The sequence below is a fragment of the Pipistrellus kuhlii genome, unplaced genomic scaffold (genome assembly GCF_014108245.1).
Source record: "Pipistrellus kuhlii isolate mPipKuh1 unplaced genomic scaffold, mPipKuh1.p scaffold_m20_p_2, whole genome shotgun sequence".
NCBI classification, from domain to species: Eukaryota; Metazoa; Chordata; class Mammalia; order Chiroptera; family Vespertilionidae; genus Pipistrellus; species Pipistrellus kuhlii.
Window position 1 is genome coordinate 94,363,508 of NW_023425515.1, and position 18,946 is coordinate 94,382,453.

At 36.2% G+C, this 18,946-nt stretch overlaps 1 protein-coding gene across 4 annotated transcripts in view; it reads left to right on the top strand.

The window, feature by feature from the left end:
* The window catches only part of LOC118722859 (ceruloplasmin), an 89,756-nt gene that overhangs the window by 34,954 nt on the left and 35,856 nt on the right, over window positions 1-18,946 (top strand). For 3 of the 4 annotated variants that reach the window (XM_036444929.1, XM_036444931.2, XM_045584097.1), the window contains 2 exons: window positions 13,088-13,238; window positions 14,749-14,961. In XM_036444929.1, coding sequence (XP_036300822.1) covers window positions 13,088-13,238; window positions 14,749-14,961 — 364 coding nt within the window. The remainder of the gene's footprint in view (window positions 1-13,087; window positions 13,239-14,748; window positions 14,962-18,946) is intronic. The other variant, XM_045584096.1, reaches the window with a different exon arrangement.

Here is an 18,946-nt window from a genome sequence, read left to right on the forward strand (position 1 = left end):
CATATATAACTTTTATTATGTTGAGGTATGATCCTTGTACTCCCACCTTATAGAGAGTTTTTATCAGGAAAGGGTGTTGGATTTTATCAAATGCTTTTTCTGCATCAATTGATATGACTATATGATTTTTATCTTTCAATTTGTTTATGTGATGTATCATGTTTATTGATGTGTGGATATTGTACCAACCTTGCATTCCTGGAACAAATTTTACTTGGTCTTGGTGTATGATCTTTGTGATGCTCTGCTGGAGCCGATTTGCTAGAATTTTGTTGAGGATTTTGGCATCTATGTTAATGAGGGATATTGGCCTGTAATTCTCTTTCATTGAGTTGTCTTTATCTGGTTTTGGTGTTAGGGTGGTGCTGGCTTCTGAGAAGGAGTTTGGAAGTATTCCTTCCTCTTGAATTTTTTGGATTAGTCTGAGGAGGATAGGTTTTAGTTCTTCCTTGAATGTTTGGTAAAACTCTCCTGTGAAGCCATCTGGCCCTGGGCTTTTGTTTGCTGGAAGTTTTTTGATGACTTTCAATTTCTTCCCAAGTCACTGGTCTATTGAGGTTTTTAGATTCTTCCTGATTGAGTTTTGGAAGGTTGTATTTTTCTAGGAATATGTCCATTTCCTCCAGGTTGATCAGTTTGTTGGAATAGAATTGTTTGTAGTATTTCGTAACAATCCTTTGTATTTCGGTGAGGTATGTTGTTATTTCACCTCTTTCATTTCTTATTTTGTTTATTTGAGTCCTCTCTCTTTGTTTCCTGGTTAACAGGGCTTGAGGTTCATCTATCTTGTTGATCCTTTCAAAGAACCAGCTCTTGGTATTGTTGATCTTATGTATTGTTTCTTTGATCTCTATGTCGTTTATCTCCGCTCTGATTTTTGTTATTTCCTTCCTTCTGCTTACACTGGGCTTTTCTTGTTGCTCTTTTTCTAACTCTTGAATTGTAGAGTTAGATCATTTGTTAGCATTTTTTTTGTTTTCTGAAATATGCTTGTAGAGATATGAACTTCCCTCTCAAAACTGCTTTTGCTGTGTCCTATAGATTTTGGATTGTAGTGTTTTCATTGTCATTTGTTTCCAGGATGTTTTTAATTTCTTCCTTGGTTTCTCTGGTAACCCAGTCCTTGTTTAATAGCATGCTGTTTAGTCTCTATGTGTTTGATTTCTTTGGATTATTTTTATTGTAGTTAATTTCCAGTTTTATGCCACTATGATCTGAGAAAATGCTTGATATGATTCCTATCTTCTTGAATTTGAAGAGACTTTGCCTATGTCCCAAAATGTGGTCCATCTTTGAGAATGTCCCATGTGCACTTGAGAAGAATGCATATTCTGTGGCTTTGGGGTGGAATGTTCTGAATATGTCGATTAATTCCATCTGATCTAGTGAGTCATTTAGGATTGATATTTCTTTGCTGATTTTTTGTTTAGATGATTTTTCGAAGGGTGACAGTTGGGTATTAAAATCTTCTACTATTATATTATTGTATTGCTATTTATCTCTCCCTTAACGTCCTCCAGCAATTTTTTAATGTATTTGGATGCTCCCATATTGGGTGCATATATATTTACCAGGGTTATTTCTTTTTGTTGGATTGCTCCCTTTAGTATTATGAAGTGGCCTTCATTATCTCTTGTTATGTCCTTCACTCTGAGATCTAATTTGTCATATATAAGTATTGCTACCCCAGCTTTTTTTTTTTCATTTCCATTCGCCTGGAAAACCTTTTTCCATCCCTTCACCCTCAGTCTGAGTGTGTCTTTTATTCTGAGGTGGGTTTCTTGTAGACAACAGATATATGGGTCTTGTTTTCTTATGCTATCTGTTACCCTATGTCTTTTGATTGGAGCATTTAAACCATTTACATTTAAAGTTAGTAATGATAGGTACTCATTTGACGCCATTTTTATTCTATACCCCTGTGTTCCTTCTTCGCTTCCTAATTCTTTATTTTTACAGTAGACCCTTTAGCATTTCTTGCATTACTGGTTTGGTGGAGATAAATTCCTTTAGTCTTTTTTTGTCTGTGAAGCTCCTGATTTCACCTTCAATTTTGATTGATAGCCTTGCTGGGTACAATATTCTTGGATTCAGACCCTTCCTTTGCATGACTTTGTATATTTCATCCCATTCCCTTCTGGCCTGATGAGTTTCTGTGGAGCAATCAGTTGCTAGTCTGATGGGGGTTCTTTTATATATAACTTTCTGTCTCTCTCTGGCTGCTTTTAAGATTCTTACTTTGTCATTGGTGTTTGCCAATTTAATTATAATGTGCCTTGGCTTCGGTCTTCTGGGATTCATTTTGCTTGGGACTCTGCAAGCATCTTGGATTTGTGTGGGTTTTTTCTTCTCTATCTCAGGAAAGTTTTCTGTCATTATTTCTTGAAATATGTTTTCCATGTCTACCTCAGTTTCATTTCCTTCCAGAGCCCCTATTATTCGAATATTGTTTTGTTTTTTATTATTCCAAAGCTCCCGTAGGCTCTCCTCCTGCTTTTTAATTTTTTTTTTTCTAGAAGCTGCTTTAATTGGATATTTTTTTCCATCTTGTCTTCTAGCTCACTAATGTGGTCCTCTCCTTCTTCTAGTCTACTCTTGATGATTTCTATTGAGTTCTTCATGGTAGCAATGTCAGTTTTCATTTCTTCTTGATTCATCTTCATTTCCTCTTGGTTCTTCTTCAATTCTTCATGGTACTTCTTCTTGGTATTTCTTCTTGGTTATTTTCAAATTTATCTTCCATTCTTTTTAGCCATCTCATGATCATTACTCTGAATTCCTGCTCTGGTAGGTTGCTTGCCTCTAACTCGTTTACTTCCTTTTCTGGTGATGCCTGCTTTTCTTTCATGTGCGGTCTATTTCTTTGTCTGTCTACGGTCTCTCTTTTCAGTATGTCTGGTTATGTGGTTTTCTTTCTCCAGCGTTGATTTAAAGGCACAAAATACAACACTACCAGGTACGACACAAAAAGCACTGAACAGGAATGTATTTATGATAATAATAACCTCTAATAAAGATGATCACTAGAGAAAGTCAATTAGGGGGTCAGGGAGAAAGAAGAAAGGTAAAAAAATAAGAGAGAGAGAAGAAGAAGAAGAAGAAGAAGAAGAAGAAGAAGAAGACGACGACTAAGAGAGAAATGGGAAACAAACTATATATATATATGTGGAGTAAATTCCTATAGAACAACCACTAATCCCTGCAAATATCCACAACAATACTTGGAGATTAATACAAACTACAATATCCATTATTATTAAGCAAGGCTATGATAAACAGAAGTAAAAAATAAACAAAAACAAGGCAATTAAAAAATACTAAGCAACAATAACAACAAAAGAATAAGCATATCAATTTCACTAAAAAGTATAAAAATTCAATATAATCAACATTCACAAGAATAATAACAAAAAGGATAGAGAGGAAAACATTTTTTTTTCTTTCTTTTGTTAACTAGTTAATATAGTGAAGAGAGTCGTATTTATGCACTTGGAGCAGGGGTTTGAAAATTAGGTCTATAAGTATGGTGAGAATTTTAGCAGGGGGTACACAGAAAGAATAGGGAAAACTAAAGCTGGAAAGGGATAAGATAAACAGGAGATGAAAAGGGTAAAAGTTAGTAAAAGAATGATGGCATAAAGGTCAAGTTGAGATAGGGTTGAATGATGCTATAGTAGAGATTAAAATAGAATGAAGACTAATCCAAATGTAAAATAAAAAGAAATTAAAATGGTACAAAAAAAGGAAACAAAAAATGCAAAATAGCAGTAGTAATAATGATGACTGAAACTGAAAAATGTAATAATTGCAAAGGTAAAATCAAGTGAGGAAAAAAGAAAAAATTTGTTTCTTAATTAAAAAATGTATAAAATGAAAATAAACTAAAAGATGTAAAAGATGAATATAAAATAAAAAATAGAAAAATTTGCCGAAACTGGTTTGGTTCAGTGGTAGAGTGTCGGTCCGCTGGTAGGGGGTGTGCAAGAGGCAGCTGGTCGATGTTTCTCTCTCATCGAAGTTTCTAGCTCTCTATCTCTCTTTTCCTCTCTGTAAAAAATCAATAAAATATATTTTTTAAAAAATAGAAAAATTAGCATAAAAAGGTGCAGTAGTGGTCATTCACTTCCTCTGTTATTATATTTGGCACGCCTATTTCTGGATCCAGACAGTATTGCGGTTCCCTGCATTTCACTGAACCTGTTTTGTAAGCTAGTCCTTAATTTTAAGTAGGCTATTTTTTAGTTATTTGTGTCCATTTACTTTTGATTAATTAAAAGTAATAAAAAAAATAAAAAATAAAGAAAGAAAGGTAAAAAGGTGGGAGGGGGGATAAGTTTATAATTCAGCCCCTAGGTGGCAGTGTTTCTGGTTTGACTTCCCAGTCTTTTTGGCTGCTCTAGCCTTCTTTCTTTATGGCTCTATGTTTTGTTGAGGAAAGCTGCCTAGGTGCCAGCTCCCAGTTTGACTCCGTTCCCGCTCTGATCCCCTGTTTCCAGGAAGGCAATTTCCTCCTGCAGTCTCCCAGGATATGCCCAACTGGGCAATCCTTCCCTAGAACTCAGAAGCAAGGGGTTAAGGGTATCAGGCGCAGGATGGGTCTGCGCCAAGGTATCTAGATGTTCTGCTTTTGGCAGGATGGTCCAGGTTCTTAATTTGTCCCGCGTCCCTTGGTGTGTTTTTTTTAAAAAGATTTTGGGGAAGATCACGCCAAATCCAGCACTGGGTCTTGCAGCACGATTCTCTCTGCAGCCCCTGTCTCTTTCGGTGCAGCTCTGGGCACGGGGCCCCTGGGGCGCGGGGCTGTTGGGGCGCGGGCCGCTGGGGCATGGAGCCACTGGGGGCTCAGAGCATCTAGGGGCTCTGAGCCACTGGGGTGTGCCACGGGTACAGTCGCTGCCTGTGCCTCGGTGACCCAGAACCCTCACATTTTCTCTGCGAACTCTGACCTTTCTGTGGGTGATTGAAGAACTCCTTTGAATCCACATGTTTGCACTGATTGGGGCATTACAGCTGCTCGATGGTCCCCTCTGCTGTGGGTTTTCCAGGCCTCAGAGAAGGTCCTCCTTTCTTGGTCAGATGCGCAGCCTTCCCTCTGAGCCCGTAACTCCAGGAGAGGACTCCGCCGCCGCAGTGCTGGCTGTTTGGTCAGGAAATCCTGTCCAGAGGACCCTTACCTTCTTTTAGAGTTCTGCTTCCCCTTAGCTTGCTAATCTATACTCCCTGGGCAACTCCTAGAATCTGATTCTATCTGTTCTGGGACTAGGCTCAGAACAAGTCCATCTGATCGGTCGCCATCTTGTCTCTCCTCAATTCTTTCTTTCATGGATATTTTATCTAAAAAGTTATCACTCTATCCAAAGTCATCTAGATTTCCAATGTTACCTTCAAATGTTCTGAGTTTATGACTTTGCCTTTACATTTAGGTCTGTGATCCATTTTGAGTGAATTTTTTAAAGAAGGTAGGATCTGTGTCTAGGTTGTTTTTTTGTTTTGTTTTGTTTTGTTTTGTTTTGCATGTGAATATCTAGTTGTTCCAATACATTTGTTGAAAAGTCCGTCTTTGTTCCATTGTATTGCCTATGCTTGTTTGTCAGAGATAAATTAACTAAATTTATGTAGATCTATTTTTTTTTTGGTTCCCTGTTCCTTCCATTGGTCTATTAATCTGTTACTTTGCTAATCCCATACTGTCTTGATTACTGTAGCATTATAGTAAGTTTTGAAGTTTGGATGTGTCAATCCTCCAACTTTGTTCTTCAATATTGCATTGCCTATTTTGAATCTTTTGCTCTCCACATAAACTTTATAATCACTTTTTTGTGTCCACAAGTAATTTTCTGAGATTTAAATTTAAATTGCATTGAATCTAAAGATCAGGGGAGAAGAACTGACAACTTAGCAGTATTGAGTCTTCCTATCCGTGATTATGGAATATATCTATTTAGTCCTTTAATTTCACTCACTGAAGTTTTAGTTTTCCTCATACAAATTTTGTATATATCTTGATATATTTTCACTGAAGTACTTCGTTTTGGGGGATACTAATGTAAATTGCATTATTTTTAACTTCAAATCCACTTTTTCATTGCTGGTATATAAGAGAGTGATTTTATTTACTTTTGTATATTATCCTGCAACATTACTATAATTGTTTAATAGTTATAGGAGTTTCTTCATCAATTCTTTTGGGAGTTTCTATGTAGATGATCAAGTCATCTGTAAACAAAAACAGGGGTTTTTTGTTTTGTTTTTTATTTGTTATTTTATTTTTACTATTTTTTTTTCTTTTTTAGAGAGAGAGAGAGAGGAAGGGAGAGGGATAGGGAAATAGAAGCATCAACTGGCTGACTCTTGCATGCTCCCCATTGGAGACTGAGCCTGCAACCTGCGCATGTGACCAGGAATCAAACTGGTGACCTCTTGGTTCATGGGCAACAAAGACAGCTTTATTTCTTTCTTCGCAATCAGTATACCTTTGTTTTTTCTTGTCTCATTAAATTAGCTAAGACTTCCATAAAATGTTAAAAGTAATGGTAAGAGGAGACACCCTTCCTTGATACCTGATTTTAGTGGGAAAACTTTTAGTTTCACAATATAAAGTTTGATGTTAGCAATAGTTTTTTGTGTGTAACATTTTTTAAGTTAAATAAGTTCTCTTTGCTCTTCATTACTCAAAGTTTTTAGTCATAAATGAGTGTTAGATTTTGTTAAATTCTTTTTTTATGCATCTATTGACATGTTCATGTGATTTTTCTTCTCTAGACTATTGATTTGATGGTTCACATTAACTGATTTTAGAATGTTGGACCAGTATTGCATACCTAGGATAAATCCCAATTGATCATGATATCTATAATAATAAAAGTGCAATATGCTAATTAGACTGAACGACCTTCTGGATGTCCTTCCAGATGAACCCGGGGCTGCAAGGGCCAAGTCCCTTGCACAAATTTTGTGCATCTGACCTCTAGTATTACTATATTTATATATTGTTGAATTTGATTTGCTAATATTTTGGGGCACATTTTACATCTACTAGTATATTCCTTAGAGATATATTGGTCTGTAGTCTTCTTGTAATGTCTGTCTCATTTTGATATTAGAATAAGTCAGCCTTTTAGAAAAAGAAAACAAGTATTTCCTTTGTTTCTATTCTCTGAAAAATATTGTATAGAATGCACATAATTTCTTCCTTAAATTGTATAGCATGTGCATAATTTCTTCCTTATGTGTTTGATAGAGCCGAAACTGGTTTGGCTCAGTGCATAGAGCGTCGGTCTGCGGACTGAAAGGTCTCAGGTTTGATTCAGGTCAAGAGAATGTACATTGGTTGTGAGCACATCCCCAGTAGGGGGTGTGCAGGAGGCAGCTGGCTGATGTTTCTCTCTCATTGATGTTTCTAGCTCTCTATCCCTCTCTCTTCTTTTCTGTAAAAAATCAATAAAATATATATATATATATATATATATATTTTGCATTTTATTTTATTTTATTTTTCATTAAATTATTATCTGTGTACATATTTTAACATTATTTTTTTTTAATTTTTGATAGAATTCACCAATGAACCTATCTGTGCCTGGTGCTTTCTGTTTTGAACAGTTCTTTAGGAGATATAAGCCTGTTCAGATTGTCTGTTTGTTCTTGTGTGATTTTGGCTAACTGTGTCTTTTACAGAATTTATCCATTTTATCTAAGTTACCAATTATATAGGCATATAATTTTTATAGTATTCCTTCATTATCCTTTTAATGTTCGTAGGATCAATAGTGATATCTAATTTCTAATATTAGTAATTTGTGTTCTCACTCTTTTGCACTTAGCCTGCTTTGAGGCTTATTGATTTTCATCAATATTTTCAAAGAATCACCTTTTAGTTTCATTGATTTTTTTGTATTGAGTTCCTGTTTTCAATGTCATTGAATACTTCTCTAATTCTCATTCTTTTATTTTTTAAATAAACAAATATGTATGTGTATTGGGTTTTGTTTTGTTTTTTTCATTTAACAATATAATCCATCATTCCTTCCTATTTGTAATATATGGAGATGTTCCTCATTCCTTCTTTACAGTAGCTATTGCTCCATAGTGTAGACATGCTACAGTTTATATAGCCAGTCTACTATAAGATAGGGGTTTGGGATGTTTCCAGTCTATCCTTTTACAAATACAAAACAATGGGTAGCCTTATTCATACATCTCTTCATATTTTTGCCAACATACTTTTGGGATAAATTCCTAAAAGTGATATTGCTTGGACAAAAGATAAATACATATACAATTTTACTAGATATTGCCAAATTTCCTTCAATAAGAATTGTGCTACATTGAATCCTTACCAAGTATATTATGAGATGATCTGTTTTTCCACAAATTTGGAAATTTTTATTAATCTAATAAGACATAAACAGTACCTCAATAATTTTAACATTTTGCTATTGCTATTGTTACTAGTATTTGAGTGTCTTTTCAAATGGTTAAGAACTATTTTCACTTCTTTTATTTGACTTTATAGCTCATTTTTCTACATGTTTATTTTTCTTCACTGATTTGGAAACTATTAATATATTAAGGATAAAAACTTTTTGAGATATTAGTTGTAAATATTTTTTTCTTTTTCTTTTGTTCATGAATGTTATTTGCAATGTAAAATTTTTATTTCTATCATCTTTTCCTTCCTCATTTATAGGAAAAGTTTAAGAAAGTTTTTTCCATTTTACAAGCTTTAAAGGAATTCACCTATACTGCCTACAAGTGTGTGTATGGTTTTATTTTTCACATTTAAATCTCTGTTACATTTAGAATTTATCCAGCTGTATGGTTGAGAAATGGATCAAATGTATCTTTTTCTATATGACTATTCAGTCATCTCAACACCATTTATTAACTTTTCCATATTGATTTGAAAGCGGCCTTTATCAGATGCCAAAAATTTCATACACAATTCAATCTTTTTCTTGATTTTTCTATTCTAATCCATTCATCTCTATATATCCATGCACCAATATCATACTATTTTAATTATAGAATCTATATATTTAATGACTAGTAGCCATACTTAATTGCACTTTTTTTCATCACTTTAACAGCTCTTTTTCTGACTTATTCTTTCTAATAACCTTATAAAAACTTATCTGGCTCCAGGAGAAAAAAAGCCTAACAGTATTTGGTTGAGATTGTCTAAATATACATATTAAACTATGAAAAACAGACATAATTTCTTTTTATTATCGATCTCAGAGAGAGAGAGAGGAAGAAAAAGAGAGGAAAGAGAGAGGAGAGAGAGAGAGAGAGAAAGAGAGAGAGAGAGAGAGAGAGAGAGAGAGAGAGAGAGAGAGAGAGAGAGAGAGAGAGAAACATCGATGTGAGAAACATTGATCCATTGCCTCCTGCACTGGCCCTAACCAAGGATGAAACCCACAACCTGATTATGTGCCCTGACTGGGAATCAAACTCACACCCTTCAGTGTATGGGACAATGGGTGCTCCAACCAACTGATCTACACTGGCCAGGAGAGAACAGCATCATTATACATTTGAGTCGCTCTGCAGAAGAACATGTCTTTCCATTTATTCAAGTCTACTTTTGTGTTTTTCAGGATTAAAAAAATGGAAATAGATAACTTTAGAAAGTGATGAGTTTTAAAGAATAAAATAGTGTAATATCATAATTAATAGAATTTCTAGTTTAGATAAAGTGAGGGTAATATTGGAGGTAATACTTAAATTTCATGGAGCAGTCTTGCAAATATCCGGGGGGGAAACAAAGGGAAAAGCTAGTGCCAGGATGTCAAATTTTGTAAGAATTTATTTTTAGATTTCTTGAAATTATTTTTAACTTAATAAAATAAAAAGATATGTAAAACATATTTTTTTCTCCTTTACCTTATCAGTGTAACCAACTACATTAAGGATTTCTTAATGTTGAACTACCCTTGCATTTCTTCAAAAAGACATTGCTTAATTTTAGTGTGGTGTTTGCTTTTTTTTTTCCAATATATTTTTTTTCCAATAAATAAGTAAACACTATCAAATCCAACACAAAAGTGTTGGATTTGATAGTGTTTATTTATTTATTTTTAATCTTTATTGTTGTATTACAGATGTCCCTTTTTATACCATTGACCTCTTCTAGTCCCCACCCAACCTACACTCCAGGCTTTCACTACACTATTGTTTGTGTCCATGGGCTATGCATATATGATAGTGTTTTCTTTAGAATTTCTTATCTAAGCTCTAAGTGATAACAGTTTAAATTTTGTATGAATTTTCAGGTATTATATCATGGTTATACTATCTTCATTAAATAAATTGAGAAGATTCTTATGTTTTTAATATTTTTAAGCAGTTTAAATAGATAGAAATCCATCTGCTACTTAGAAATGTTTGACTGTGAATTTTAATAAGTAGTTAGCTATGTTATTTATGTTTTAATCACTTTTTATTTCACCTATGGATATTGGTATATTCTTCAAGTCACCTGATCACATTTATTGTACACAGTGGCCTTTATCTTTCACACAGATAGTTATATTCTGTTCTCATTTCCAATGGGTAATAGTTGGAATCTCAATTTTTTTGTTAGACTCGCCAGAGGTTTGTATATTTTACTGGTCTTTATATAGACTACATTTTCAGGTGTAGCTATTTTAATGTTCTAATTTATTAATTTCTATGTTGTCTTATTAATTTTTTTATAATTTTATGTTTCTAAAGTACTTAGATATTTATTTTTATTTGGTTTTATTAAAATAAAAAGTATTTCAGACTCTCAGTTTATATGTTTAGTTATATTCCATACATTATAACTCATAGTGTTCTCATGGACATTATTTACTAAATATGTAATAATTCATTTTTGTTTCCTTTTTGATCTAAGAGTTATTTGGATCAAATATGATTTTTTTAAATTTAATAAATCTTTATTGTTCAGATTATTACAATTGTTTCTCCCTTCCTCCCCCCCCCCCCCATAGCTCCCCCCCCCACCTTCTGCCCTTACCTCCTCCCCCCTCACCCTCACTTCCCTATCCCTCGCTGTCCTCATCCACAGGTGTATGATTTTTGCCCAGTCTCTTCCTGTATCCCCAACTCAGTAACCTCTTTCCCCCTGAGAATTATCAATCCCCTCCCATGATGCCCTGATTCTATTACATTCGCCAGTTTATTCTGTTCTTCAGATTTTTAATTCACTTGACTGTTAGATTCACTTGTTGATAGATATGTATTTGTTGTTCATAATTTTTCTCTTTACTTTTTTCTTCTTTTTCCTCTTTTTAGAGAACACCTTTTAACATTTCATATAATACTGGTTTGGTGGTGATGAGCTTCTTTACCTTTTTCTGATCTGTGAAGCTCTTTATCTGCCCTTCAATTCTGAATGATAACTTTGCTGGGTAGAACTATGCAGGCCAGATGAGAGTGGCAAAAAAAGGCCAGATGGGAGTGGCAAAAAATATTCAAAGTGATGAATAGCAAGAACTTACAACCAAATATAATCTTTTTAAGTTTTTTAGCTTCTTGTCCTTTTATTAGTAATTTTTAGTTTTATTGCATTAAAATCAGAAAATGTGACTTGTAAATTTTCATTTAATTTTTCTTTGCAGATTAGAATATAAAGTGATTGTAGTGGTCCCCTGTTGGAAACCTTACATGTCTGAAAATTTTTTTGTTGTTCATTGTCTAATACAGAATTTTTGTAACATAATTTTCCCCCTCAAAAACATAAATACTATTCCTATTTCTCTGACATTTATTGTAGTAGAGAAGTCCAATGATTCCCACTATTAGTTATTATCATTATGTCTCTCCTTTTCTAACTTTTCTTTAAAATCATTGCTGTGTATATTTTTCATATTTTCTTCTGATTTATGGGACCTTTTTAGAGATCATCTCCATTATTGATTTTTTTTTTTATAGGATCTAACCTCAGATCTCCGCTTTAGTTGGATTTTTAAAATTTGATATTTATGTTTTTGATCTGAAAACAATCTTAGGAGAAAGACATGCAATCATCTCTTAAATTCTCTCTTCTATGAGGCAGTAACTTGTTATTAAAGGCTCATATGCTGCTGAAACCGGTTTAGCTCAGTGGATAGAGCATGGGTCTTCGGACTGAAAGGTTCCAGGCTCAATTCCAGTAAAAGGCATGTGCATTGGTTACAGGCACATCCCCCGTGTGGGGTGTGCAGGAGGAGGCAGTTGGTCGATGTTTCTAGCTCTCTATCCCTCTCCCTTCCTCTCTGTAAAAAATCAATTTTATATATATTTAAAAGGCTCATGTGCTTTGATTCCTTAGCTAGGGGTGTCGAACTCAATCAGAGAAGAGGCCAAAATCTAAAATCCAGCCTAAATCGCGGGCCGAATGGTTTACTGAACAGTCATAAACTGTCATTGTGATGGAAACGCAGCGGAGTGCAGTGATGACAGCGCGGTGCGGGCCACATTGCAAGGCCTGGCGGGACGGATTTGGCCCGCGGGCCTTGTGTTTGACACATGTGCCTTAGACTGTCCGCTTTCTTCTGAAATACTGAATCCTTTCATAGACCAAATAGCATTTCTGCTTCCTTATTTTTCGCCAGGGATAGGGGAACAGAAATAAGAGTGCTTGTTCAGATGCCTCAAGGTTATGAAAATTCTGTTCCAATTTATCTGGCAGGCTATTTTCCTTAAGATAATGCTTTCCTCTAACTGCTTCCTCCTGCTCTGCCTTATAGGATTCTTCACTTTCTTGAATGCATATGGCACTTTCCCTGATTTCTAGCACAAGCGCATGTCCCCCCACCCCATTTGAACAATTATTTTCGGTGGGTTCAATGAATATCTGCAGAGCTGGCAGGAAGGTAAGGAGAGGAGAGTCAGAACTTTCAGGTTCAGTGAAAAGCTTAGATTATCATGTTGAACCAAAATTCCACTACACAAATACTAAGGAAAACTCTGATGGTCAACTGGATGATTCTGTTAGCCGCATTTACAAAGAGGAATGGAAACTTCTGTTCTTATTCTTCAAAAATAGTGTTGTGTATAGGAAAGTATTTCTGCTTTATTTCTCCTGTCTTCAAATTGTTGTTCTTATTTTTATTTACAGAAAGATGTAGACAAGGAGTTCTATTTGTTTCCTATAGTGTTTGATGAGAATGAGAGTTTGCTCTTGGATGATAACATAAAAATGTTTACAACTGCATCTGATCAGGTGGATAAGGAAGACGCAGACTTTCAGGAATCTAATAAGATGCACTGTAAGTACTGCCTCATCCACCAATGTTTCAAGTTATTTCAGTATTGCACATGGAATGTTTTTAATTATACCAAAATTCCAATAGCTTTGCCTATTGCTCAATTTTCAATAAACAATTAAATATAGTGAGAGTAATACCACTGATTAATGTATTGTTCAGTTCTCCTCATTTCACTTAATTCAGGCTAAAACATATAAAACATGTCAATTAAATGTACAGTGCTTAATATGTAAACAGAATCATGCAGTTTCTTAGAAATGCAAATTCTTTGGCCCCAACCCTGACCTACTGAATCAGAAATTCTGGGTGTGGGGCCAGCAATCTATGCTTAACACACCCTCCCGGTGATTCTGATCTATGTTCAAGTTTGATAACTGTTGATTAGATGCTTTTCTCATCTGTGGTTTAAGAATGACAGACTAATTGTATTATTTAATATGAAGAAAGATATGGTTTCTGATCTCAGTAAACTTCAATAATTCTTACCCTTGACTACACATTAGAATCAACTGGGAGCTTTTAAAAACTATTAAAGCTATTTTTTAAATGCTCAGGACAACCTCCAGAGGTTTTTATTTAATTGACATCTAGCATCAGATTTACTTTTAAGTCCCAGTGTAATTCTAAAATGCAGTTCTAAAATGCAGCTAGGGTTCAGATTTAGTGAGCTAATTGTTTACAAACAAACAAACAAACAAAAACCCACAACCCATTAATGGACAACATGTGAAAATTATTGTAGCAAGAAGAACAAATGTAAAGTTGTTTTATAGATTTTTAAAAATATATATTTTATTGATTTTTTACAGAGAGGAAGGAGAGAGATAGAGAGCTAGAAAAGTCAATGAGAGAGAAACATCAACCAGCTGCCTCTTGCACATCGATGTGCCCGCAACCAACATACATGCCCTTGACAGGAATCAAACCTGGGACTTTTCAGTCCTCAGACCGACGCTCTACCACTGAGCCAAACCAGTTTCGGCTGTTTTATAGATTTTTAAAATTGGATTGATACTAGTCACATTACTCACACTCTTTAAAATAATCCTTTTGACTTAGCATTTTTGCATTCTGGAGGAGCCAAAGATATTGTCTATTGAAAACAGCAGTGAGAGAAAACTTCCTACAAATACTCTGCCCTATTAATTCAAGATGAATCATAGAATTTTCCATCTGGAACAACAAACCCATTTCCAGTCTACAGTGCCCAGGAAGACGTAGTATTTCTTATATATTTATGTATTCACAATATGACCCTGGAGAGAACTGAAAGAACAGTAAGATTCCTAGGGCACAGAACTCTGAGAACACTGCATTTAGCTCTGCTCTTTTCTGCTCTGGAGGGGATATCAAGAAATTGCAAAGCCACTACTGACACAGAAAGGAGTAGAAAGGCCAGAATGGGTCTTTTAAAATTTAAATAAAGTTGGCTCTGCAAAGTCTAGGAGATTGACATGTAGTAGGACATAAGGTAAACCACTTTCAAAATGTTATTTTTCACCTTTTACAGCCATGAATGGATTTATGTATGGGAATCAGCCTGGTCTCAATATGAGCAAAGGAGATTTGGTCACGTGGTACTTATTCAGTGCTGGAAATGAGGCTGATGTACACGGGATTTACTTCTCAGGAAATACGTATCTGTCAAGAGAAGAAAGGAGGGACACAGCAAACCTCTTCCCTCAAACAAGTCTCACACTCACCATGCAGCCTGATTCTGAAGGTGTATTTCTTTAAAGTCAACACAAGATTCTATTGGATCAATTCCTAAGGTTTTGATTTATAATCCTGTGGTGGGTGATAAACTCATCCTTTCCCCAAGCCTCCAAAGTATCATTCCTTCCCTTGGAAGAGCAAGACTAAGCCACTCCCTGCTATATGCCAGACAGGTCCATTTCCTGTTTGTCAGTGGGAGGGAAGTGAGTAACAAAATAACAGACTGGGATGTCTCCCATTTCCACAAAGCAGAATCCTTAACACATTCTACTTTTACATTATGGTTCTTTTAAAGATAGCTGGTGTAACCAAACCCAGGTTTAGCTACCTAATGCAATAAAAGCCAAACTTGTGAGAAAGGTGCTGGTGAGAAAAAAAAGCACTGTAAGTACTGGCCCCTTGAGAAGATGGGGACTTTTGTCCCAAAGCCCATCTTAACAACTCTCGTCAAGCTAACAAATTCTACAGGGCTGAAAGAGGGGAGAGAAAACTGTGGATGTGCATGATGTGTAGGATGTGAAGGACATCTTCCCATAGGCATTGATATGGATCTTTATAGTGACCATTCTGAGTTGGCTATCTGGTCTTTTTGTCTGCTGAGTTCCTGTGAATGAGTAGTTAGCATCAGCCAGGTCTTGAGGCCAGGCTGCTTCCTAAATTTGCATAGGTACAGAAAATCCTGAACTATAAAGTATATTTTAAAACTTTTAACATGTAAGCACTAGTTTCAAGAGAAAAATCAGATCACAGTAGCAAGTTGGGTTTAACACTTACTCAGATTAATATGGGTTGCTTTATATAAATTTCTTTGTTTTTCCTTTTTAGTTAATTCTTATTTTAATTAAATCTTTATTGTTGAAAGGATTACATATGTCCCCCCCCCTCTCCCTTGACCCATTTTATTCTTCCCCGACACCCTACCCATGGCCTGCACACCTTATTATTTGTGTCCATGAATTATGCATATATGCAAGTTCTTAGGTTGACCTCTTCCCACCCACCACCCTCTCTCACCTTTCCTCTGAGATTCCAGTCTTTTCTATACTTCCATGTCTCTGGACATATTTTTATTCATCAAATTTTTTATTAGATTCCATACATGAGTGAGGTCCATGTGCACTTTAGAAGAATGTATAGTCTGCTGCTTTGGGGTGAAATGTTCTACAAATGTCGATTAAATCCATCCGATCCAGTGTGTCATTTAGAGTCACTGTTTCCTTGTTAGTTTTTAATCTGGAAGATCTATCCATTGAAAGCAGCAGAGTGTCAATGTCCCCTACTATGACTATATTGCTGTCAATCCCTCCCATAACATCTTCTAGAAGATTTTTATACATATTTAGGTGTTCCTATATTGGATGCATATATACTTATCAGGATTATATCCTCTTGTTGAATCTCTTGTGATGACCTTAATTTTGAAGTCTATTTTGTCAGATATGAGTATTATTACCTGCAAGGGCCAGCCTGACGGTTGAACTGGGCTGAGGTAGGGAGGTGGGAATTGAGAAAAGAAAGACAGGAAAGTGGGGTCGGGAGGACTACATGTAGCCATTGACCGACTGTAGCAAGTTTATTAACTGTGCAATGCTTTTTATATATAAAACACTGAATAGGAGGTCTGTCAAGAGAAATGTAGTCTTTGTTCCTCTTAATCTCTAAGGGATAGAGCAGAAGGACAAATTCTTGATATAGCAAATCTTAGTAAATAGTTACAAACTTTTTGGCAAGCCATGAAAAGTTGCTCTCACTCTACTGATAGTAGCCATCCAAACAAGTCAGGGAAAACTGTTTGGGTAGGGGGCCAGCCTTGCTAGCCCCCTCGAATGTAAGGACCTTGTCAGCTTACACCCTGTCACCAACAATTATCCCAGCTTTTTAATATTTATATTGCATAGAAAATTTTTTTCCATCCCTTCACTCTCATCCTGTGTGTCTTTTGTTCTAAGGTGGGTCTCTTATAGACAGCCTTCTGGACTTTTGTGACTGTTTCCTTCACTTAGTTAGGAAGTTTTCTGCCATTATTTCTTCAGTCATGTTCCCTATCTCTTGCTCACTTTCTTCTCCTCTGGCACTCCTACAATGTGAATATTGTTACATTTCATGGTGTCTCACAACTCCCTTAAGCTGTCCTCCTGTTTTTTGTTTTCTTTTCTTTTTGGTGCTTTTTTTTTTTTTTTTTTTTTGGGGGGGGGGGTAGGGGTGTCCTTTATTTTTCTTTTTTATTGAGTTATTTTTTCCTATCTGACTTCTAATTCACTGACCCAGTGACCAAGTTCTTGGCTTCTTCTAGTCTGTTGTGTAATCCTTCCAATGTGTTCTTTAGCAGTGCTATGTCATTCTTTATGTCCATCTGGTATTTTTCCATAGTCACAAATTATTTTCTCATGCTGTTGAGCTTCTTTGCCATCATTATGCTAAATTCCATATCAGATAAATTTCTTATCTTCATTTTGTTTACCTCTTCTTGAGAATTCTCTAGTTCTTTTATTTGAGGTGGGTTTTTTGTTGTTTTTGTCTCCCCATTTTAACTGCCTATTTTGGGTTTGTGTCATATATTAGGTTGATCTGCTATGATTCCCAATCTCTAGAGCAGACACTGTTTCTGAGTGGCTCTTGGTATCCTGTTTGGACTATTAGTAATCTATAGCTTATGGCTTCCTCTGCTGGGGCTGGGTACCTTTGGAAAGAACTGAGATGTGCATCAGGGTCTGCTTTTCCTAGCCTCAGGCCCAAAAGGAAATCAGGCAAACACTCAAAGCCTCCAGAGATCTGCCTTTGCCTTCATCCAATTTACAGTTTAATTAGCCTCAGGCTATTGACCACAGGGTCTGGTGAGAGGTCTTCCAATAGGGAGAATAGAACTAAAATAAGAATGAACAAAAGAGATTAAAAAATGGTGGCAGAGTAAGTGGAAGCTACACTGACAGTCTCCCAGGAATACACTGGAAATATAACTAAAATACCAAAAGCCGACCCTGAAAAATCAATTGAAGACTAGCTGGAGAGAACCATGATAGTCAAGGGTGGAGAGGAGACTGCAGAGACTTGTAGAAAGTGCAGAGGCACGAAAGGGCTGGCTGGGATCCACAGCAGCAGCTGAAGGCCTGGAGGGATGTCTCAGCTGTGGGAGGTTCCTACTGAGAACCCTGGGTTCTAAACCTGAAGCTGGGCATTATAACCAAGAGAATCAAAACTGATAAAGGTGCCCACTGAATGTCTGGCTGTGAAGGGCAACTGCTTGCCCTCCAGGCAAAAACCACCTGGATAGCAAAGGTTCTCCAGTGTGATGGAATGACTCAGCACAGGGAAGCAGGATGGCTGCCCTTTGAGCTCCAACTCCAGAGCCCCCAACCCTGTACTCTCCTCACATAGTTCCAGTCCTCTCTGCCCTCCCTCTGCCAGAGCCCAAGGTGAGTGGCTGCACACAAATTTCTTTGTTGGCCCTTTAAGAGAGTGCCTTGCATTTCCAGCTATCTCTCACTGGTGGACAGTAACCCTACTGCTTTTCACAGCCAGACATTCAGTGGGCACCTTTATCAGTTTTGATTCTCTTGGTTATAATGCCCAGCTTCAGGTTTAGAACCCAGGGTTCTCAGTAGGAACCTCCCACAGCTGAGACATCCCTCCAGGCCTTCAGCTGCTGCTGTGGATCCCAGCCAGCCCTTTCGTGCCTCTGCACTTTCTACTAGTCTCTGCAGTCTCCTCTCCACCCTTGACTATCATGGTTCTCTCCAGCTAGTCTTCAATTGATTTTTCAGGGTTGGTTTTTGGTATTTTAGTTATATTTCCAGTTTATTCCTGGGAGACTGTCAGTGTAGCTTCCACTTACTCTGCCACCATTTTTTTTAATCTCTTTTGTTCATTCTTATTTTAGTTCTATTCTATGGTTAGCCAGAGTAGTATAAAGTTTTCATTCCCTGTTACACTGATAAATCAGACTAGACATTGGAAGACCCCCTAAAGGCTCTTTACCTAAACTTCTCATAATT